We start from the raw sequence: 22,570 nt of genomic DNA on the forward strand, positions 1-22,570 counted from the left end.
CCTCTGCTTTCCAGGAATTTACAGTCTAGTAGAATAGAGGTCAGTAGACTAACTTTCATTCTTACGACACATACAAAGTTTCTATGAGGCTTCATTTACCAAATATTTGAAGTTGCAAAGCTAAAAGGTTCATCTGGGAATCTGTGGTTGAGAAGAAAATGAAGTTTTAAGCATATATAAGGATAAGAGCAAATCCAGACACACCCATGTTATAAATGGGATCATTGTTAGTAAACCTACATTCTCTCCCTGTATTATAATATTCAACCAAGCCCTTTGTAGTTTTTCCATCTAGATGTGGAGAATATTTTCCTGCTCTGGTAAGACATGGATTTGCAAGGTCAACAACCCAGATATTATGTTTCTTTAGATGCTTACAAATGACTCTATCTCCATGAGCAAAACCATTTAATTCCCCCTTTCTTCCCCAAAGATCACATTTTTCATCCTTTTAAGTTATTTTTATCTTTTTCTCTAGGACTCAATACTGCTTTCTTCATAACTTTTTGCTTTGCTATCTGTATGACTTTAGGCAAGGCACTTAAGCTTTGGGTCAGTTTCAACATCTGTGAAAAAAGATGAGATTTCCTGATCTCTAGGATTCATTCCTGCACTAATACTCATGGAAGTAAACATTCTCAAATTTTGTTAGAAGAGCCACTGACTAAAATTTTTTTTTTTTTTTTTTTTTTTGAGACAGAGTCTCACTCTGTTGCCCAGGCTAGAGTGAGTGCCGTGGCGTCAGCCTAGCTCACAGCAACCTCAAACTCCTGAGCTCAAGCGATCCTCCTGTCTCAGCCTCCCGAGTAGCTGGGACTACAGGCATGCGCCACCATGCCCGGCTAATTTTTTTTCTATATATATTTTTTAGCTGTCCATATAATTTCTTTCTATTTTTAGTAGAGATGGGGTCTCGCTCTTGCTCAGGCTGGTCTCGAACTCCTGAGCTCAAACGATCCGCCCACCTCGGCCTCCCAGAGTGCTAGGATTACAGGCGTGAGCCACTGCGCCCGGCCTAGAATTTATTAATAATGCCAGTACCTAAACCTTGCTTCCATAGGTTTTAATTTGGCAGGTCTGGGATGGGAACCCAGTATCTGTATTTTTAATGAGCATCCCCAGGTGGTCCAATGAACGTCAAAGTTTATTCTATGAGTATTCTATTTTTCATCCCAAACCACTACTTCAATAGAGTAGAATGGGTTTTAAATAAGAGATGAAAAGAACTTCCCAGTTGACTTAAGTGGGGATCTTCAACCAGAGGGGAACTGAAACAGTCACAATCTAGCAAGATGAGACAACGCTCTGAGGAAACTCAGAGATGCCCAAGTCCATACAGAACCATTTCATATTTAGTGCAGCATTATCAGGACAAATTGCTAATTAAAAATGGAGTTGATAGGACTCAAAAGAGGAAGCACAATATAGTAAGTGTGAAACAACTTATGAATGTTAATCAAAATAGTTAATTGTTTTCAAAATGTGGTAAAAAAAAATAAGATTTTTATTTAAAAAGAGGCTACTTGAACAAATAGATGTCTTAAAATATAGGTTTTATATATAGGTATCTTTGAGTGTTTATATACCTATGTTGTACATACAAGTGTTTATATGTTTAATATGGCATATTAAAGTATATTTCAAAATAATAAACTAATGAACAATTCAGTCATAGCCTAGTGCTTGAAAATTGCACTGTGAGAACATTTAAAATGTATTACCTGCAATCTATGTTCCTAGGATCACAATCTTCAAGGGTTTGGGAAAGCCAAAGTATAGACCATAATGATTCTGAGTTGTGCAGCCCATTTTGGGAAATCTAAAGATGTTAAACAGATTTCCCTTGGGACTTTCTCGCTCATTCACTCCTTGTCTAAGATCCTTTACTCCAAAAATGTCTAACTTCCAGAGAAGGCACCAATACAGGTACCCACGGCCTAAGTGGGTAGGAGGGAAGGCTGGGAAAACATACCAGGTTTGAGTTGGAGGATCACCATTTCATCTGGAAGCTAACTGGATAATAGGATATTCCGCCTTCCTCACCCTTGTACCTCCTCCCTGTTCAGAAGGAAAATAAGAAATGCCTGCCTTAGCCCTAATGTTTATTTACACCTTATACCATTTTCCATTGTTAGTAGACTCTTTTACTCCTTCCCAGTGAAAAGCTGCTTTCTGGGTGTAAAGGTATCAGTCCTAGGAGAAGATCTCAGTGGTCCCACTGGTTCCGAAGTGTGGGTTTCTTCTTTAAACACCATTTTATGCAAAAGTGCATTGTAAGTGAACTCAAGCCCACACTCCGCACTCTTCTTCCTAGTCCCTGGGCCACCAGCTACCCAACCACCTCGTTGGTTCTAGAACTGAAGGCTCATGGTGGTGTGGCTTATGTAATACACATATGTGCTATGATCCCTGTGGATAATTAAGGCTGTGTTTTATGCCTAAGATGAGTTAGCAATCCTTCCACAGTTGTATTTTTAAAAGGATGACAACCACTTTCCCATTGTGCTTTTGGTACATTTATATGAAACTCTTCCAACTACAGTGTCTCCTAATACTGACCCCTGAGCTAATTAGCAGTCTGGTGCTCTAGACAGAACTGAAAACAAAATGTAAATTTAAAAACAGAAACCAGGATCTGCTGGTTGAGGGGAGAAAGCCAAGGCCCAATAAGGAAAGTGGGGGTGGGGTGCGCTTGTGAGCAGCTCTGTTTCTGCTAGTAGAATACTGGGTCTCAAATTCAGATTACACCATAGTTCATCTGAGCAGTACCCCCTCCTCGCATTAGTAAAAAATAAAAGTAAAAAAAAATAAAAATAAAAAAATATATAGCAGAGCATCTATCTGGGTTTGCGCAGAAGGAAGCGAGACCTTTAACCATGGCCACTCCACTCGCTGCTCACAGCTAGGCACCTGTAGGTACACGCTTGTACCCAGAACCTTATCCTCAGAGGCAGCTTCACACCTGCATTTACACTTCAGCCTACATGAACTTTCATCAAGGCTTCCCCACCCCAGTATCGGATCCACAGAGGCACCGAAGGCAGCCTCACTCTCAGCCACGCTGTCCTTTCCAAGGGAGATTTAAAAGCGCCCCCATTGTCTACCTCACCATCCCTCTCCCAACCAGCATCTCCATCTAGAGAAGGCATTTCCCTTGTCTCCCCAAGGCAATGAGCGAAAAGGTGAGGGATGCACCGGAGAGAAGATAAACTACCTGCTCACGCCCCTCCCCACTCACCCACGCGTCTGCTCCCAGCTCCCTCCTCCCGCTGGGGTCTGGCAATCAGGTGAGGTTACCTGGAAGCCCCGAGAATCCCCAGGGAGTGCTGCAGTCCTTCCTTTCGAAATCGCCCCACTCCCCGCCGCGTCCCCAGGACTGTTGCCCCTCTCCCCCCGCGCGCGTCCCTGGCCCCTCCGGCTCCGACGCGCAGCGACAGCCGCACGCCGCGCTCTGTTCCCCTCCGCCGACCTGGCGTGACGCAGGCGGAGACTACTTAAGGGCGGATTAGAGGCGGCGGCCGCGGATTCCCGAGCCCGGCAGCCGGCTCCGCGCGCTCCGCCCCGGCCCCTCGCAGGCTGCAGCGCGGGAGCGCCAGGTGCCCGCCGAAGTAGCAGGCGCGGAGGTGCCTGGACCCTCTCTGGCCCCCAACCTGCGGCGGAGAGCGGTGCCCAGAGACCTTGCACGCGCGGGCGAGAGCTCGCGGACCTGCACGCTGCCACTCCCGCCCCGCCCCTCGTCCCGCCATCCCAGGGATCCAGACCCGACCCCCGGACGGCGCCTACTGCCCCATCAGTCGGGACGCACTTGGATTTCTTTCCCCATTTCCCTCTTTTAAGTACAATAAAAGGGGAGGGAAGATTCGTGGATTTTTAAAAAAAAAAAATTTGCTTTTTTAATTGGGAGGCAATTCGCTCCCAGTCGGGAGGTGCGGCCCGGGGAGGGGCCAGGAGCGGGAACGTGCCCGGTGCTGCCCAGTCTTTGTCTGCTGCCTCCGGATGCACAGCGATGGGGGAATGGACCATCTTGGAGAGGCTGCTGGAAGCCGCGGTGCAGCAGCACTCCACTATGATCGGGAGGTAAGGGCGCCAAGCCGGCCTTCAGCGGGTCCCGTCGGGCGGTCCCCGGGAGTCCCTCCTCACGTCCGGACTGAGCCCCCCCTCCCCAGCCCTCAGCTGGTCCTCTGCCTGCTCCCCATCGTCCTCAATCAATGCGCCGGTGTTCCCCGGAGTTGAGGGATTACCCGGTGCGCGGTGATGCCCCCCCCCCCCAGCTACTCCTGACCAGCTCCCCAATCCCTTCCCTATGAAGCACCACTGGGGGATTCACTCTTCCCACATCAGAAAAGGAGTTGTTGGCTCAGTCTTTGGTCCCCCCATTCTCCAGAGTCAGAGCCAATCTCCATCCGGTTCCCTAAATAGAATCTACAAAGAAGGCAGGATTGCATTTGGACAGAGAAGGGCAAATGGGGAGATGGATTTGCTCTTCAGAGCAGATGCGTCTTTTCTCAACAAATATTTATTAATATTTGGCTGTTAAAACTTACAGAGCCTACATTCCCAATTGACATTTCTGTGTGTCTATAGCTGTCTACCTTCATATATATTCACATACATATGAATATGTATTCATAGCCATCTGTTTATATAAAGCATTAAGTTTAATATTCATATCGAGGATAAATTAAATACAAACTAAATATACACGTGGAGAAGTTATGTACAGACCCTGCGTAGACTTTGAAACATGCCCTGTCTGTTCAGGCATTCTGTGTGCATTTGCCATATCCAGAGTGAAGGTGTGTTTTGTGTCTCTATACATTCCATTTATAGAGATGAAATCTATCTATTGCAAGTAGACTATGTCCAGTGTTTGGAGATGTGTATACCTGTGATCCTTGTAATAGGAAGTGTTCCCAGCCTATCAGCACCCAGCAGTACAGCAGTAAAGGAAGAGACAAAAAGGTTTCCCAGATTCCCAATTCAGTACCACGCAGGATGGACAGCTCCCCAGGCAAAGGACTGGTAAACACCAGAACCGGGAAGGGAGGAGAAGGGGTTTCCTGTTAGTGACGCAGCCGTGAGAACCTCTCTCCCTCCCTCTTCCTCTGCTCAGGATCCTGTTGACTGTGGTGGTGATCTTCCGGATCCTCATTGTGGCCATTGTGGGGGAGACGGTGTACGATGATGAGCAGACCATGTTTGTGTGCAACACCCTGCAGCCCGGCTGTAACCAGGCCTGCTATGACCGCGCCTTCCCCATCTCCCACATACGGTACTGGGTCTTCCAGATCATAATGGTGTGTACACCCAGTCTCTGCTTCATCACCTACTCCGTGCACCAGTCTGCCAAGCAGCGAGAACGCCGCTACTCAACTGTCTTCCTAGCCCTGGACAGAGACCCCCCTGAGTCTATGGGGGGTCCTGGAGGAACTGGGGGTGGGAGTAGTGGTGGGGGCAAACGAGAAGATAAGAAGTTGCAAAATGCCATTGTCAATGGGGTGCTGCAGAACACAGAGAACACCAATAAGGAGACGGAGCCAGACTGTTTGGAGGTTAAGGAGCTGACTCCACACTCATCAGGGCTGCGCACTGCATCAAAATCCAAGCTTCGAAGGCAGGAAGGCATCTCCCGCTTCTACATTATCCAAGTGGTGTTCCGAAATGCCCTGGAAATTGGGTTTCTGGTGGGTCAATACTTTCTCTATGGTTTTAGTGTCCCAGGGTTGTATGAGTGTAACCGCTACCCCTGTATTAAGGAGGTGGAATGTTATGTGTCCCGGCCCACTGAGAAGACCGTCTTTCTAGTGTTCATGTTTGCTGTGAGTGGCATCTGTGTTGTGCTCAACCTGGCTGAACTCAACCATCTGGGATGGCGCAAGATCAAGCTGGCTGTGAGAGGGGCCCAGGCCAAGAGGAAGTCAGTCTATGAGATCCGTAACAAGGACCTGCCCAGGGTCAGTGTTCCTAATTTTGGCAGGACTCAGTCCAGTGACTCTGCCTATGTGTGAGAGAGCAGGTTTTGGGAAGGCATGGGGGACAACAAGTGCCCCAAAGCACAGGACTGCCCAGAGGTGGCTGTATCTGCCCTCATTTATGTGACTCTCACCACTAAGATGTAGGATAAGGCTGGTTAAGAGAAGATCTTGCATCAGTGAGAATGGAGAAAAAGTAGAACCATTACCACATGTCACATCATTGGTTCCACAGAGACAATTGGGTAAAGTGATGAGATGGATGAGTTGGACTTCTTTGGGCCCTTTCTACTCATGGCCCAGCCTGATCCTGATAACAGTGGACTCGCACTGCTACCAAGTAGGACTTAGCTCTGCTGAGCTCTGTACCCTGGTGAATGGCGTGAGTCAAATATTTCATTGAAACAAAATTTGTGACCTATCTCAACACATCCGTTTATCCTGGGCTGCAGGACAAACATCCTTGAGGCATCCTCCATGTATATCCCCCACCAGCATGCCCCTTTTCCTCAACCCAGGATAGCATGCCAGCTTTTTTCTGAATCTGGCCTTACATTAGACCTTATACGGTTTATTTGCAAGCTAGAGGGAATTACGTGGGGTGCTTTTTGGAGAATGGCCATGGAAGAAGTTCCCATTAGAGCCCCATCTGACTGGCCCTTAGTCAATATGAAAACCTTAGGAATGTCTCAATATTTCCAGTTTTCTAACTCAAACTGCACTGGTGCTGTTTATTAGGGATGGGGGATAGGGGATGGGTGGGAGGGAGGGAACTTCAATATGCAACTACAACACTTTTGTGAGATGGTTGTTGCACTGTTCAGTGTGTAGTTAATGAGCTTCAGGATATTTCTGCCTTCTAGCTTGTGGACTTTGGATAACATTAAAAAGATTTTTTTTTTTTGTTAACATTGAGGGTGTCTACCCAAGCCACAGAATTTCTAACTGGTGTATCTCACTCATTTTCTTACACAGTTTTGTTGTGCAACACAGCTGCACGTCATTTTGCCATGGTTTGAATTTACCTGTGTGCTTACACCAGAGACCTTAAATCAGCCCATGTCAATCCCAATTTATTATTTTATCAGTTATTTTTGAAGTACACACACACACAATCACTGGCTTAAAAAACCTGGAACTAAACACTATTGGCTAACATGTGTTTACAGATGCTTATTTGAGACATATACCAAAGGTTCGAAAACCTATTGCTTTGGACTGTGAATATATTAACTTCTCTTTGCTCTTATTTATTTAAGTGCCATACTGTACCTTTCGAATCCACTGTGTATTTAGTTAAAGCATTGGCCAAGAGTAATATTTGCATAATGTGCTTATATGAAGCCCTCTGTTTCCTTTGAATTACCATTATCATTTTTGATTTAGATATGGACATGGTGTAACACACAACTGAGGATTTGTTTAAAATAAAGTTCTTGCCTTTTTTTGTAAAATGGGAAGAGTCTGCATTTTTTTCTATTTTGATTAGGGTTCTATTTATTTAAATACATGTTAAAAAATGTTATGACAGTAGAGCATTGGGGGCAGGAACTGAGTGATGGTTGAATAATATTTGAGAGATGATCAATGAACTCCAATCAGCCGCTAACAGATAAAGAGAGGTTGGTCTGTTTTATGAATGAATAGAAGGAAGTAATGAGGTTTTCAAGTAATAGTATTTATTAACTCCTTTCAATTTTAGCTCAAAACCTCTCTGCTTGTCTACTTATATTTCTTCAATACTAATGTCAATAATATATCATATTAACCCCTTCCAGGAGTGGATTTTTTCCCCTTCCCACCATATTTTTCCTGCCATGGCTTAATCATTCCATTTGGCAGGCACGCTTTCTTCAGGGCCTGATGCTCAGCACAATATTAACCCAATAGTCAAATAGAACCCTCTAGACCGGGGCTTCCCAGTAGAACTTTCTGTAATCGTGGAGATTTCGTCTATCCATGCTGCCCAATTTGGCAACAACTAGCCACGTATGACTTTTGAGCTCTTAATATGTGGCTAGTGCAAATGAAGAACTGAATTTCTAATTTTATTTAATTTTAATTAATTTAAATAGCCATGTATGGTTAGTTGCTACTATATTACACAACACAGTTCTAGACTTTTAATCACTCATTTCTTATTGGGTTCTTCGAAGGGGATTGATCCATTGTTTGTATAAGACATTACTTTTTAGCTGCATTTTTACTATCATTTCTGGTATTTTCTGCCTACATGTGGTCTCTTTAGTTCAGTAGGCTGACATTCTTCCTCATTTCTTCAATGCTAGTCACCTAATTCCAATGAGTACTTGGCTTAAACATTGCAAAGCAACACAGGGTTTCCTGGATGACTGTTTTTCAAACACAGTTGTTGCACCTTTTAACTATGACAATGCGGATGCCATTTTTAGAATGAAAATATGTTAATTTAAATCTATAGGTTTCTATTTGCAGTATAAATAAGCAGTTGAAGATGATTGTCCCTGAGTAAAGAAACAGATCCTCCTCTGTTTTGTGTTTGGGAAGCTAAAAATGTTTAAGACGCCTCCCAGAGATGGAGGAAGAGTGTTGCTTGAGAGCTCTTAGCATATGCTTGGGTGTGAAAGAAATAGGAATCTGTGTGGAAAACAAGGTCTGTTGTATTTATGCCTTGATGTAGGATTAGAAGAACCATGGTGTTTCCTGGAAGAAATTCATCCCAGATCAGTGGGGTTGATCTATTTCAGTTCTTTGATGTTTCCAAACACCCACAAATGGCAAGATTATTAATTCACTTTCCAGTAATGAAGAAAGGAATACACCTCCTCTCAATCTCGGAATGACTGATCTGTATCGGTCTTTGATTCTTTTGCTTTCTATCTAATGAAGGAAATACACTGAGGATTTGATGGTTCATAAGGCTATGTGATAGATGTGACCTTAATCTGTATTTTGTGGGAGGACAACATGGACATATTCTCTTAAATTTAAGAGCCTTTTGGTGAACTGAAGGCCCTCTTGGCCTGTGCATGTGTGTGCATGTTTGTGTGCACACTGGTGATGTGGTGAGTGGCAGAGAATGAACTGGGTTTAAAAGTTTAGAGAGTAGCCTGGAAGGACTGATGTTTCTTCTTAACCTGGGAAAGAAGAACAGAAAGTACAGAATTTGTAATTTGTAAGCACTCAAATATTTAAAGGGTTAAAAAATACAATGGATAGCAGTTGGACTCTATGACCTCTGTGGGCAGAGGAAAATGGCTGGATTTAAAATAGGGTAGGGGTGGTTAGAAAGGCACTAGAAGGAACATGATTTCTTTTTCACCTCTGCTTTTGTTGTTGTTTACTCTGTTTCTTCTGCGTGGAGTACCTGTCCTTCCACCTTTCACTGGGTGTGCTCCTCTTCACCCATTAAAAGGCAGTCTGGCTGACCCTCGCACAGAAACCTATTTTAAACTCTCCTCCAGGCTGGCTTAGTGTCCCTGCTCTGAGCCTTTATAAAAGTCACTTTACCAGTCACTTGCTGCATGGAAATGGAATGGTTCTAGATCTTCTAGATCAGCAGTATCCAACCTTTTTGGCACCAGGGACCAGTTTCATGAAAGATAATTTCTCCACTGACAGGGTGGGGAGAGGGGAGTGGGGAGGCAGAGCTCAGACAGTGATGCAAGCGATAGGGAACAGCTGTAAATAATGATGAAGCTTTGTTTGCTTGCAGGCTGCTCACCTCCTGCTGTGTGGCCTGGTTCCTAAGTTTCATGGAAGACAATTTTTCCACAGAAGGAGGAGGGGTATGTGCATATAGCGGTGGAGCTCAGGTGGTGATGTGCAGCCTGGTTCCTAACAGGCCATGGCTAGGGGGTTGGGGACCACAGATCTAGATGATTCGTTGTGGTCATGAACTGTGCCTTGTCCATTATAACCTTATACAACATTTATTGTCAACATCTCATTTGCTACCAGAGTGATGGGTGCCTCAGTTTTCCACCTGGGAACAATCTTATAGACTCAGAGTGTATGAAAGCTAAACACATCCTCTGAGGACATTAAGGCAAGCCTTTTATGGTACACTTGAGGAAACAAAAAGATCTAAAATTAAACAGTGAATTTCTAGGAAAATGGTATTCATCTTGGAGGGTTGGAATCTTTAGGAAACAATATTTAGATTGGTTTTACTTTTTTGTATTCTATTAAGTATATTTGCCTGCCAGGGCTGCCATAACAAAATACCACAGAATGGGTAACAACAGAAATTTATTTTCTCACAGTTCTGAAATTTGGAGGTCCAAGCAAGGTTTGGTTCCTTCTGAGGCCTCTCTCATTGGCTTGCAGATGGCAGCCTTCTCACTGTGTATTCACGTGGTTGTTCCATTACGTACGTGTAGCTCTAGTGTCACTTTGTGTGTCCAAATTTCCTCTTATGAGGATATCAGTCGGATTAAATTAGAGCCTCATCCTAATCTAATCATTTCGCTTTAACTTAATTACCTCTTTAAAGGCCCTGTCTCCAAATACAGTCACATTCTGAGGTACTGGGGTTTAGAGTCTCAACATATGAATTTTGGGAGGACAAAATTCAGCCCAACACACTAATTTTCAAATCTTTAGGTACCTTATGGTTAGGGGGACAATATAATTCATTGTACAAAATGGGACACTTTTGAGAGTGAAGAGGTGAGGGTAGCTAATTAAATGAAACTGAACGATGGGTAGAAGTTGGGTCTGTCCTGGGCAAACCAAATTCTGTGGATACCGTAAGGTAATAAACAACCGCTGAGCTCCTGCTCCAGGACCTGGAACACTGGAGACACAAGGACAGTAACACCTAAGTCTCCGCTTTTGAGAATGGCCATGAAAAAGTAAGTTCTCAGAGAAAAAGATAAAAATTTATGTTAATAATAATGGGAAAATAGTATGTTAAAAATAGTAATGCCTTTGCCCCACTCTGACTTCCTACATTTCAATCTTCGATTTTGCAGGCTAGGCATCAGTATTTTTAATTTTCCCATTCCTAGAGCTGAGAACAACTGAGTCAGAAACGTTAGCATAAGATTATGAGAATCAGGTATTTGGAGGATAAATTATGAAAGGAGAAAAAGAGAAATGTGAGGTTCTCCTAGCAGAGCTGCCCTTGTTTAAGTCATATCTGAGGCTGGTGATGAGAAACTGTGGATGGAAGACTAACAGCGATTTTCAGGGCTGTAGGAGTGGGAGCAGGGGCCACAGCTGAGACTTCCACAGCAGCAAGAGGGGCTGACCAGGGGTAAAGCCTGGAGTGGACAGAGTTGGAGGAACCCAGGATGGATATTGAAACAGCCAGCTAGCAAAGGAAAGTTAGAAAGAGGCATCACAAAGCTAAGGCAGATGGAATCCCAAGGAAGAAGCTCTGGTATTAGTATTCAATTTTACCAAGTATTTAGACAAATAAAAGAGCTAAATTGAGGCTGACCAAAAGACTCAAACATCCACTAGATTTGCTGAGTGAGTGGGATGTGAGAAAGTGAGCACGGGCTATCCTTTGCCTTAGGTGCTTCCAGATCTCCTGCAGGTTGAATGGAAACAATTAAAATAAGAGCAGGCAAAAGGTGAATTACCAATCCTATCCCAGCCCGTGCTCTGCAAGGCAATTGGGCATGGCAAGTCAGCTTTGTGACCATGCAAAAGATATGCTCATTTAGAAGATTGTAATACCCTAGGTAGATTGTATGTTAGCTAAAACAGACCTGGTTGAACCAAGCTGAAATGAGTACTTGTGGCCAAAATGAGTACATAGTGGCTCTTGTCAGCTTTGGGTAATGAAGGTTGTAGGCAAAGACAGTGCATAAATATAGAGGCCCCTGGGAGGACACTGGTGCCTAACTTACTATTGTGAATCAGGTCCACTGGTCACCCAGGCCAGTGTTCTAAGTCTGTGTGGCTGTGGCAAATGGCCTTGTGAGGAATGGACCAGTTCTTCTCCCTGACTCCAAAGACTAGGGGTGTTCCCTAAAACATGTTTATTTAACTTAATAAATAAAAGATCTGTACATGTACTCCCAAATCCCCAACTTTACACTCCTTCTCTTGAAAGGCCCAAATTTCTAAAAATATTAAGCAATAGAAAGTCATTCAATTCAATCCAGTGGTTTTTTTATGCACCAATAGTGTGCAAGGCTCTGGATTGGGTATTACAGGAAGGCACAGAGAGGTATGATGCCCTCCTGACTCTCAGGGCCTACAGTCAACCTGAGAGGAATAAGGAAATAATAAGGCAGAATGTGACCTGTGCCATTTTCAATGCTCCAAACATTCTGTGTTCTAAGGAGGGAGACATCATATCTACTGTGTGTATATGTGAGTTGGGGGTGGGAGGATAGAAAAACATCTTTCGACAAGGTATAGAAAGACTTCATCAACAATAAAACTTTTCTTTACTTTTTGACCTTTTATTGCCAAGGGGGTGACATACACCTGAGTCTCAATGCTGAGCCCAGGCATCACTCCATGGGTGGCCAGTGCGATCTGCCATTTGTGTGGACAGTACCTGTGCCATCACGTCATATCACAGTGGACAGTGCTGGGGAGCCTGGACCTTCCCTCATGGACAGCCTGGCCTGGCCTGGCCTGGCCTGGGAGCAGAGGTTGGGGGCCAGTGTCAGCTCTCTGAGAACATCAGCATAAGCTGGGTAGACTCCTGGAAGCTGTGACCTGGTTTTGATTTTCTGAGTACAGGTCTGGATGTTGATCAAGGTGTGCAGTGGGAGTCACTTCATTCTGAATCTCGCTGAGACCTAGGCTCCCTGGGTAGACTCAGGGCTGATAGATGGTGGTGGTGGGGAGGGGGTGGAGCAGCTTGGAGAAGCTGCCCAGAAAATGTGAGCTGTGGCAGAAGGAGCTGGACAGATACTCCTGGGCCCATGAGGGATGCTGGAGAGGTATGAACTTATCCCACAGGGCTGGGAATCTGCAGTGTTTGGGAACAGCAATGATCCAAGTCCAGATTGGTATAGAAAAACTTCACCAACAAGGTGGTATTTTTTTTTTTTTTTTTTTTTTTTGGTGCCAACAGTTAAAACAAGGTGGTATTGAGATGGGTCTCCTGGAAGAAGAAAGAAGGAGGTAGGGAGCAACATCAACATTCATCTCCAGCTGAGAAGCCTGGGGCAGATGTGGAGAACTGGGGAATTTTGTTTAGCCTGGAGTTCATGGAGGGAATTAGTGGGAGGTGAGGTTGGAAAGTGAGTGGACCACGCTGCACATCAGGCAAAGGACATCGTGCTGAATTGGGCAGACAATATGAAGAGATGACTTTCAACAGAGCCTCTAAATGTCATTGTTTTGAGCACTGCCAGGTCCCCAGGCATCAGCCACACTGTACCTGTCTGATCATGCAGAAGCTCGTTGGGCCCAACTCAGGGTCAGCTTTGATTTGGAAAACACATTTCAATCTCAACAGTTTAGGGATTGGAGCAAATATCCAGTGATAGTTAGGGATTTGGCAGCATGGCCCCATTAACATTAGTGGGAGTTAGTCTGCTAAATCCCAGACACTGAGCAGAAGCCTCATTTTTATTCACCATTATGACCTTTCTGCTGTAAATTGATACAATATTTGAGAATCGCTTAGAACCGATTAAGCTTTGTCACAGTTCTCTCTCCTAAAAGGGAAATCTTTCTGAAAATTGCTACTGTGTGCAATGAAATGTTTGCATTTATGGGCAACTGTGGCAGTAGGAACATATGGACACCTAAATATAGAATTGGTGAGTTTTGATACCTCTGAGACATTTGATCTGGGGAGATTTGCATGTTGTACCTGTCTCTAGGTGGGGGCCAAGCTTTTGCAAATGAATGTTTTCTTCAAAGAACTTCTTCCTTTTTGCACATTTTTACATTTTCTTCTCTTCATATTTTTATTTTCTCAAAACCAGTAAAAAAAAATAAATCACTAAAGCCTTTTTATATGAAATCTGAGTGGTCTAAAGATTCTATACATGATCTCAATAATAGCAAATACGTGTTAAATATTTACCATGTTCCAGATCCCATGCTTTCCATGAATTACCTCACTCACCCCTCACACACAACCCTGGAAGGAGAGTGCTAGTTATCATTACACCCATTTTTCAGATGAGGAAAACAAAATTTCTAGATCTCATATCAACGTGCCTGGTTATATAGCTAAGTGTGTGGCTGTGTTTCGATTCTAGCCCATACATTGTGACGTTGAAGCCAACTTTCAACACTTCATGACACTGCCTTTGGGAAGCTGCCAGATGAGGTCTCAGGAGGCCTGGCATATTGGTCTGCTGCCTCTCTCCCAGGGCACCCTCTACTGGAATTTTTCTCCTTCCCCTCCTCCCCACCATAGGTTCTTTTCCTGTGTGTCTTGGGTACAGCACGAGACTGCTAGGGTTTCCAAGGCAGTGCCACGTCACTGTCCTCTTTGTATCCACAGTTTCCAGCACACCACATGGCTTCACAAGTGTTTATGGATTGAATAAGCAACTAAAAACAAAGAATCATAGAACCCTGAGGTGGACAGGAAAGGTCGTCCCATTCATGCCTTCATTTGGTACATATGACTTAGATCTAGAGAGTAAGCTTGAATAAAGAATTCTGGGTTACATGGACGTTGGGGGAGGGTTGGATTAAGAGAATGAGCTTTTCAAGTTGTCAGGAAGATTGGCCTGGGCTAGACAGATGTTATTAGCAGAGGCTGACAAAGTCAGAGGTCCCTAACACCTCATCCAGATCTCTCCAAGCAAGAGTCATGAGAATCATGTCAGTACAGTGTGCAAGAGAAGAAGATCCTATCTTGGGTAAGCACATGGCCCATCGCCTCTGTTGCACCTGGGCTTAGTTTAGGTCAGAGGATTAACTTAATGCAAGTTGTGTGTGTGTGTGTGTGTGTGTGTGTATGTGTCTATCTCTGGGGGCACCTTGTGCGTCTTCATCACTGCCTCCAACCTGAGCAACCATGTTCTTGGCTTCTTCTTCTAGAACCCCTGGCCATTATGGTGGTCCTAGGTGGAGCTCAGGGTCCCCAAGGCCTTGAAGAGGACCCTGAATCCCACCCATTCTAACCAGAGCTTCTCTGTAGGCTCTTCTCTTTCTCTTCCAGGAGCCCACTGGTGCCCCATGCTGCATGCTCATTGGTCAGTGTTTCCAGTGCTGTTTAGAAATTTCTCTCTTCCCCTGCTTTTTCCATCACTATGCTTTGCCTACAAGATGTTAAGCAAACTCACTTATTATTTCAGCACATATCTACTGAATACAGTAATTGTACAAGTTCATCTCTGATCTAGCACTAAGGATACAGAAGATTTGTAAAATAAAATCAAAGGAAATAGCTTGGGGCTGACCCTTCTTTGCAGGGAAAAGAGACAGAGGTGAGGGGCAGCCAGGAGCAGACGAGAAAGAACATGAGCAAAAGAGTTCTAGGGGCTTCCTCCTGAGATGCATACAGATGTGTGCAGCTAACATCATCAAGGGAGGTCTTTTCTTTCATACAAATGTATAAAAATATAACCTCAATTGATGCCTTAGACCAAAGACAACTTGCTGACACGGACTCCAGAAATAGCTTTTCTTCCTTTCCAAAAGCTAAAGTCAAATTGCAATAGCATCTACTAGTTTCTTCAGTTATGAGAGCAGTAATAGTAATAATAAGGATAGTAATAGCAATCACCATAATGATGGTAAACATTCGAATAGATGCCCTTTCTCACCTCCTCCTCATATATTATCTTAGTGGGTTTTTCCAGCCTCTGTCTATAGAGTCGGCAGAGTAGACAGAACAGGTGGTACTTGCTTTTCCTTAGAGGAGCAGAAACGCAGAGCCTTAGTTTTGGTGACTTGTCCCAAACTACAATTAGTTTTAACACAGGTGGGACAGTACCCAATTCTCTGACTGATATAGTCTGGTGCCCTTTCCATTCTACATGGCTTTTTGACTCACCATATGTTAAGCTTTCAATTGTCAAGGGAGATATCTAGAAATGTTAGGAGGAAAATGCATATATTCTCAAAAAGTGATTATCTATACTTCTGAAAAGGTTGCAAGGAAAGGTGGCAGGCCAATCGTGAGGGAAGGATTTGCGTCTTAGTCTTGCGAGAACTGTGATTTGTTCAGTGCAGTTAGAACAGAGTGCTTTCACCTGCACCGCAGACCAGGTGAGGTGAGCATCCAGAGAGGCAGCCAGGCCTGACCTCTTCTTAGATCCTCTTCCTAGCTAATGTCCAGGATTTCAGAGATAAGAGAGGAAACAAAAAGCAGCACCCTTTCTTTTTTAAATATAGCATTTATTTTCCCCTAATTACAAAAGTAATACATATTCAGGGCAGAGAAAAGCACAATAAAAAAAATTCTGTCATCCAAAGAGAACCACTGTTAACTTGTGTCTGTCCTTTGGTGTATGTTTTCTATTAGATAGAGAGACAGATACATATACAGCCACAGATGTGGCTTTTCCAGAGGGAGTGTCACAGTGTACATACTGTTTTACAGCCTTTTTTCCACTTAGAAGTAGATGGTTAATATTTTATACATCAACAAATATTTTCATGACATGTTTTTGATTAGTGGATAAATGTCCTATGATATGGCAATACCACAATTTACTTGAGCAATTCCTCTAGTTTTGGATATTTGGGTTGTTACCAGCTGTCACTATTATACCAACAGTGGAGTGGGTATCTTTGCACACTTACCGGATTGCTTCTGTAGAATAGCTGGATTACAGAGCGAGCAGGCGCTTCTTAAAACTTGTTGGTACATTTTGCCAAATCTTAAAAAAAATCAATATGAGAATGTTAGTTGACGACAATATTCAGGAAACAGAGAATTTCTGAGATTTTGGCAAAACTAGCTTGTGAGACACGAAGGCACAGAAAGGCTCCTCAAATTTGCTTTTGGAGGGGGTAAGTATGGAGGGGGAAGTATTTTTTAGGTGTATTTTTGTCTTTTAATGAAAACAATCAGTAAGTATCATGCATGTAAGTAATGGGAGCTAACTCTCTAAGTACAAGCTGTCAGCACAGAGACTCTGAGTGGCTATAAGTCCTGAGTTTGAGGCATGAATCTGGGACCAAGCGTTGAAGATGGGCATGACTCACACCAGCCAGGGAATGATCCTGGAGTATCCATAAAACGGGGGCGATGTTGTGAGTGAGAAAACAAATGGGCATCATTAAATTCTCATCTAATTGAATTAAATTCAGCCCATGCATTGGGTCATCAACCAGCCTCAGCTAAAAGCATCATATCATTGGAACTACGCTGAGTGATCTGGACTCAGGTGGTTAATCACGGGGAAGAGGTGAAGCCCTACCTCTGGCCGTGGAGGCGGCACTCCGCCTGAGCCACCAAGCTTTTATCAGTATTTACTTCCTATCAGGCCTCTGCCTGGGCTAGAACCAAAAAGCAAGTGGCTGAGATGAAGATTTCAGAAGGGAACTAATGCAAAACCGGACACAGGTGCGTTTCCAGCCCTGCATGTTACATGTCTGAGCCTGGCACCCAGGCTAGAAACGGCATATAAGATAGGCAGTCCATATTAGAAGGAACAAAAATTTCCAAAGGAACCTTTTTTCTGTCAAGCTTCTCTGAAATTTATTTAAGTGAAGGTACATTTGATAAAAATAGCAGTTTCCTTCTCCGTGCCTGGGTGCTAATGAGCTCGGCAGGCATTTGTTCCTCACTTTGATATATTTGCTCTCCTTACCACACCTCTCTCTGGCACTCCTAGGGGTCCCAGGGTGTTGAAATGAGGGTGGCTGGTACTTAAAAAGACTTTCCTAGGTGAGAAAATATAATGATGTAATGATTTCTTTTTTAAGGAATGAGGGGAGAAGGGAGATCAGTGGTGGGTAGAAAAAGTAATGTTTTAAGCAAAGTGGAAGGCAAACTCTGATTTCACTTGTCTGCATACTTTGTGAGGATAGATTTCACATGTAGCCTGTGCCTGGGCGCTCTCTGAGGTCAAAATGAGAAAAATAGGAGAATGATGGGCAGCTGGAGAGTGGTTCTAAGCACAGGTTTTAGAGTCGAACTGCCCTATAAAAATAGTAGTGATTCATAATACAGTAGTGTCCCATGATTTCTCTCTAATTAAATTTTGATGGTATTCATTCTATAAGTATTTACTGAGCCCTGACTGTGGGTCAGACACTGAATTATCTTTCTGACTCTTTCACTTTCTAGTTGTGTGTTCTGGGCAGGTACTTAATCTTGCTAAACCTCCATGTCCAGATCTGTAAAATGGGAATAACAAAACTTCATAAAGTTGTCACAAGTTTTGAGTTTGATTCTGTTTATGAAGAGCTCTTCGCAGTTTCTGATGCCTACTAAGTGCTCGCTATATGTTATTTATTATAATAATGATTAACACTATTAATGAGATTCTAAGTGATTGAATGTGGCCATTGGCATATTGAGTTCATCAAAACCCTTTCTGCACCAGGATACTGAAAGAGGAGAAAAGAACATAGAAAGAGAGGTTTGGCAAAGAAGTTAGTTTTTGCACAGCCTCCAGTTTGTCTCAGGCTGGTGCCAGGACCCCCAGGGTGAATGTGAGGGGAGGAGCATGTGACCTGCAGGGAGTACATAATATAATTCAGCTTTGACCTAAAAGAGGGTGGGCTGGCCAGCCAGGCCACAAAGCTCCTTGCTGAAGAAGTAGTTATGAAAGAGAGAGGACGAGAGAGTTGGAAATCCCTTTTTATTTAGAATTTGGCTCTATTGCAAGATCTAAATAGACTACTTCCACTTTTGTGCAGACCTTTATATTGTCCAACAAGATGCATTCATCCACATTTTCCAATGATCCTCCCTTAATAACTGTGTAAGATAAATAGGATAGAAAATAGCTCTCTATTTCATGGATGACAAAATGAGGTTTGGAGGTGCTTATTCTTCAATGTCAAACACAGCCAGGCCCAGAGACAGTATTGAAACCAAAGCCTGCTCTAAATCCAAATCTCTAGTTACTAGAATGTTCTGCTACTCCTAAATGTACCTTTTTTATAGTTCATGTGAATACCTGTGCCCTTCAGAGGGCCTTGCTGGGCAGAGGGAAACTTACTTTAATCTTGGCCAGATAAGAACATGATTAAATAAACAAATTTTTTGGAGACATTGCAAAGCACATAGAACAAATTCTAAAAGCAAAAAGAAATTTGAAAAAAATATTATTGTTGTCGTTTATTGTCCATGACTCTGGTCTGGGCTCTCGATGAGGATAAGGGAGAACTGACAATAGTTTTGTTTTATTCATGGACTTATTGGCCACTACCAATGGACTCTATTTATTGAATTAATAGCTGGACTGATAGAAGCATCTTATATGGCATGCAAATTTCAGAGTTCTTGTGAGGAATGTATTTTCAAACCCAGCTTGTAGGTGAAAAACTGAGCCTGAGCGGCTAGCTTGCCCAAGGCCACAAGGAAGGTCATGTGTATCCAATGGCAAAGCTTTCCCTAGTTTTGTCTTCTCCAGAGTCTTATGATAGGCTTAAGGGAGGAGAAGAGGTAGGAAGGTAGAGATAAGGGGCCAAGTCACTGAAAGATAAAGAGAAGAAAAACTGTTAGTTGAACTTCCCTCCCCTCTGGCAATCCTAGAATTCCATAACTTTGTGTGGGAGAGGGTTGGTTGGAGTGAAGGGCACAGATCAGGGAGGAAGTTGGGTTGCTGTGAAGGCAGAATCTCTACTGAGCTTGGCCAGGTAAAATTGTGAGATGACTGGGATGCTGGGGGAGAAAAATTTGTAAGACATACCCCACAAATATTCAAGAAATTCCAAAGATGTCTCAGCCCTTGTCAGACTTGGCCTCAAATAATTGGGGGGTAGGCAAAATTTCTCAGAGGCTTTTCTTCCTCCCCTTCCTCCTTCCCTTGCTTCCTTCTTTATTTTTCCTTTTCTTTTTCTTTCTTTTTTTGCTTCCCATTCAATGATTTTATGGCGTTTCATCTTTTCTCTGTGAGAGAGGGAAAAATGTTCCAAGTTCTTTCATTCCAAGGATGAAGTTTTAAAATGATTACCCCTTTCAAAAAGAAAAAAAAAAAAAAGATCTTAGGAAAAGGAAAAGAGAAATGCTTGACTCAAAGGAAGAAATCCTAATGACAGAATTTCAGGTGTCAACGAAGGAGATATTTTTAAGCAGGATCTTTCCAGTTCATTCAAACAATACCACGAAGGGGACTTCCTATTTCTTCTTTTGAAGCTATTCAGCTCTCTTGGAGACCTATAGGCTCCTAGAGTGGGCAGGAATATTTTGTACAACTAGTTCAGCCTCTGTTACTTTTGAATTCCCTGTACAGCATCTTTTCCAAGTGGCTGCCCACACCTGGCTGGTGAGGAACTGGTTCCCTTGTGGAGAGGTCCACCCTTCTGGCTGCCCCAATTTTATGAAAGTTCTTTACATACAGCTGAAATCTGCTTCCCTGGAGCTAAGGCATCATTCAGACCAGAGCCCAACAGAAAAGGTGTTTTTGTTCTCTGGCTTCTTTCTATTCAAACTCATCCACAGGGTTCACCGCCTAAAGTGGAGTTAATGGTCATGTTTTCCTCTGGAGAAAATTGTCACTGCTGTGATGCCTGATATGATGTGCCCAGTAGGGAGGAAAGAATCTTGAAGTTCAAAGGTTTTGAGTTGGAAAAGGAAGGGCCTACAGAAGTTCTCTGGAGTGTAAGAGGAGACACATATTAGATTCAAGGTTCTTTCTCCTTGCCAGGAATAAAGATTTCATTGTGGAAAAAATAGAAATAGCTAATAAAATACAAGTAGCAAGATCATTATTTACCCCCAATCACAGGCCATAATAATTGTACCAGGTTCACATTTGAAAAAATGGGGAAATTTGTTTGTTCATTCAGACCAAATTGGTATCAAATAACCACAAATTCCTTATGTTCCTTTTTCTGTTTTGGTTGCTAGGCACAAGGAATTCATGGGGAGCTTGCTAAATATGTATGACACATTTTTGCATGTGATTATAAATATTGATAGATTCTTTAGAGGAGGGGATGTCATTCAGAAATAGATCCTGAATGAAGCTTTCTTCCTCAGGAGAGAGACCCAGATTTCAGGCTGAAAGGAGGTACAAATGGGTGTGGGAGGCAGGTGTCTAGATATGAGAAGAGTAGTGGACATGACAGTCTTTTACAGTTGTATGGCATTTTGCAGTTAACACAATGCCTCCCCATTCACAATCTCATTTGATCCTTATAACTCCCCTGTGAGATAGGTATTAGGGCTGGCAGCTGCCTCTATCCCAGAAATAAAGTCATGGGCACCAAAGAGCATGATGGGAGGAGAAGCCCCCGGGACGGGAATCTCCCGAGAATGACTCTAGCTCATCTTGGCAGTTCTGGGGCTGTGCTGCCTCAGTGTGGGAAAATGCACTTACCACCTGCTAAATCCAGCCATTTCATTTCTTAACTTGGTTTACTCAGTCCTGAGCCAGTGGTGCTTACATAAATGTCCTTCTGGCATGAGGGAGGGAGAGAGAGAGAGAGAGAAAGGAAACAGCAGCTGTCAGCAGAGTGTCAGGCTGGGGACCTGCCATCTCATTGAACAAAGCTCTGGTCAGCTCCAACAGTGTCCTGGGTATAGCTCTAATCAGGGGTGATGGAACTGTCCCTAGGCTCAGGATTACTTCCTGCCCTTAGAAAGAACAGGGAGAGAGGGTCCCTTAGCTGTTACCAAGGTGTCACTTGTGAATCATTAACCAGGAGCAGAGAGGACTGGAGCCAGGTCAAAACAAATGAATCCTGATACTGAGGACTCTCAAGACCATATCTCAGATGGTGACATTGGATCATTAATCTTACCTGGTTATCACAAACATGCAATTTGTTTGGGTGCGAGAGGGGGGCTGTGCTGCTTTGTATTTTATTTAACTCTAAAGAATTTTCCAACATTTAGCATTTCCTCTGGGGCTGGGAACTCTCCCCACCCGCGCCCCATGATCTCAGCTCGCCTCCTGCCTCCAATGGCACTGTACACCACACTGCTCCCCGTGCTGGGCCCCTGGAGCTCAGTGTCTCTTCTTTCCTTGCTATTCTCCACGGAGAATCATTGCACAACCATACCATAGACCCCACTCCAATGCTGGAAATCCTATGGTTTGTTTTTCCTTTCTGAGGGTCCACTGCTAAAAGGCCATCAAGAAATAAGACTGGTGAATGTGGAGAATGGTTGAAGCTGACTGATAGGTACATTGGGGAATCATTGTACAATTTCCTCTACTGTGTGTGTAAAAATCTCCATAATAAAATGTTTTTAAACGACAGTTGAGCCATCAAGATGGACTTGACTGAATCACAGAATGGAAGTCTTGACACAAGCTCTGGAGTCAGGTTGGCCTGAGATCAAATCCCAGCTCTGCTGCTTTCCAGCAGCAATCGACAGGGCACATAACCTCCTGAGACTGCCTCACCTGTGAAATTACAGAAAGATTAGCTACCTCATCAGGATTCTGTCAGCATTAAATGTGATAATAAAGTTTTCTTAACAAGGTGCAGAAACCCATTTAATTAGTTTAAGGAAAAAAGGGAGATAAGAATATAAGGGCATTTAAAAACTCAAGGATAGGAGTGCAACTGAATCTCGTGAGTGAATTGAAATCAGAGACTCCAGG

The 22,570-nt window shown here is 43.5% G+C and overlaps 1 protein-coding gene across 1 annotated transcript; it reads left to right on the forward strand.

Moving 5' to 3' along the window:
* The first annotated feature begins 4,006 nt into the window (after window positions 1-4,006).
* On the forward strand, window positions 4,007-6,008 carry GJD2 (gap junction protein delta 2). The gene is made up of 2 exons (XM_069461991.1): window positions 4,007-4,077; window positions 5,114-6,008. The coding sequence occupies exons 1-2, from the start codon at window positions 4,007-4,009 to the stop codon at window positions 6,006-6,008; spliced, it is 966 nt and encodes a 321-aa protein (XP_069318092.1).
* Window positions 6,009-22,570: the final 16,562 nt, after the last annotated feature.

This window comes from Eulemur rufifrons, chromosome 2 (genome assembly GCF_041146395.1).
Source record: "Eulemur rufifrons isolate Redbay chromosome 2, OSU_ERuf_1, whole genome shotgun sequence".
NCBI classification, from domain to species: Eukaryota; Metazoa; Chordata; class Mammalia; order Primates; family Lemuridae; genus Eulemur; species Eulemur rufifrons.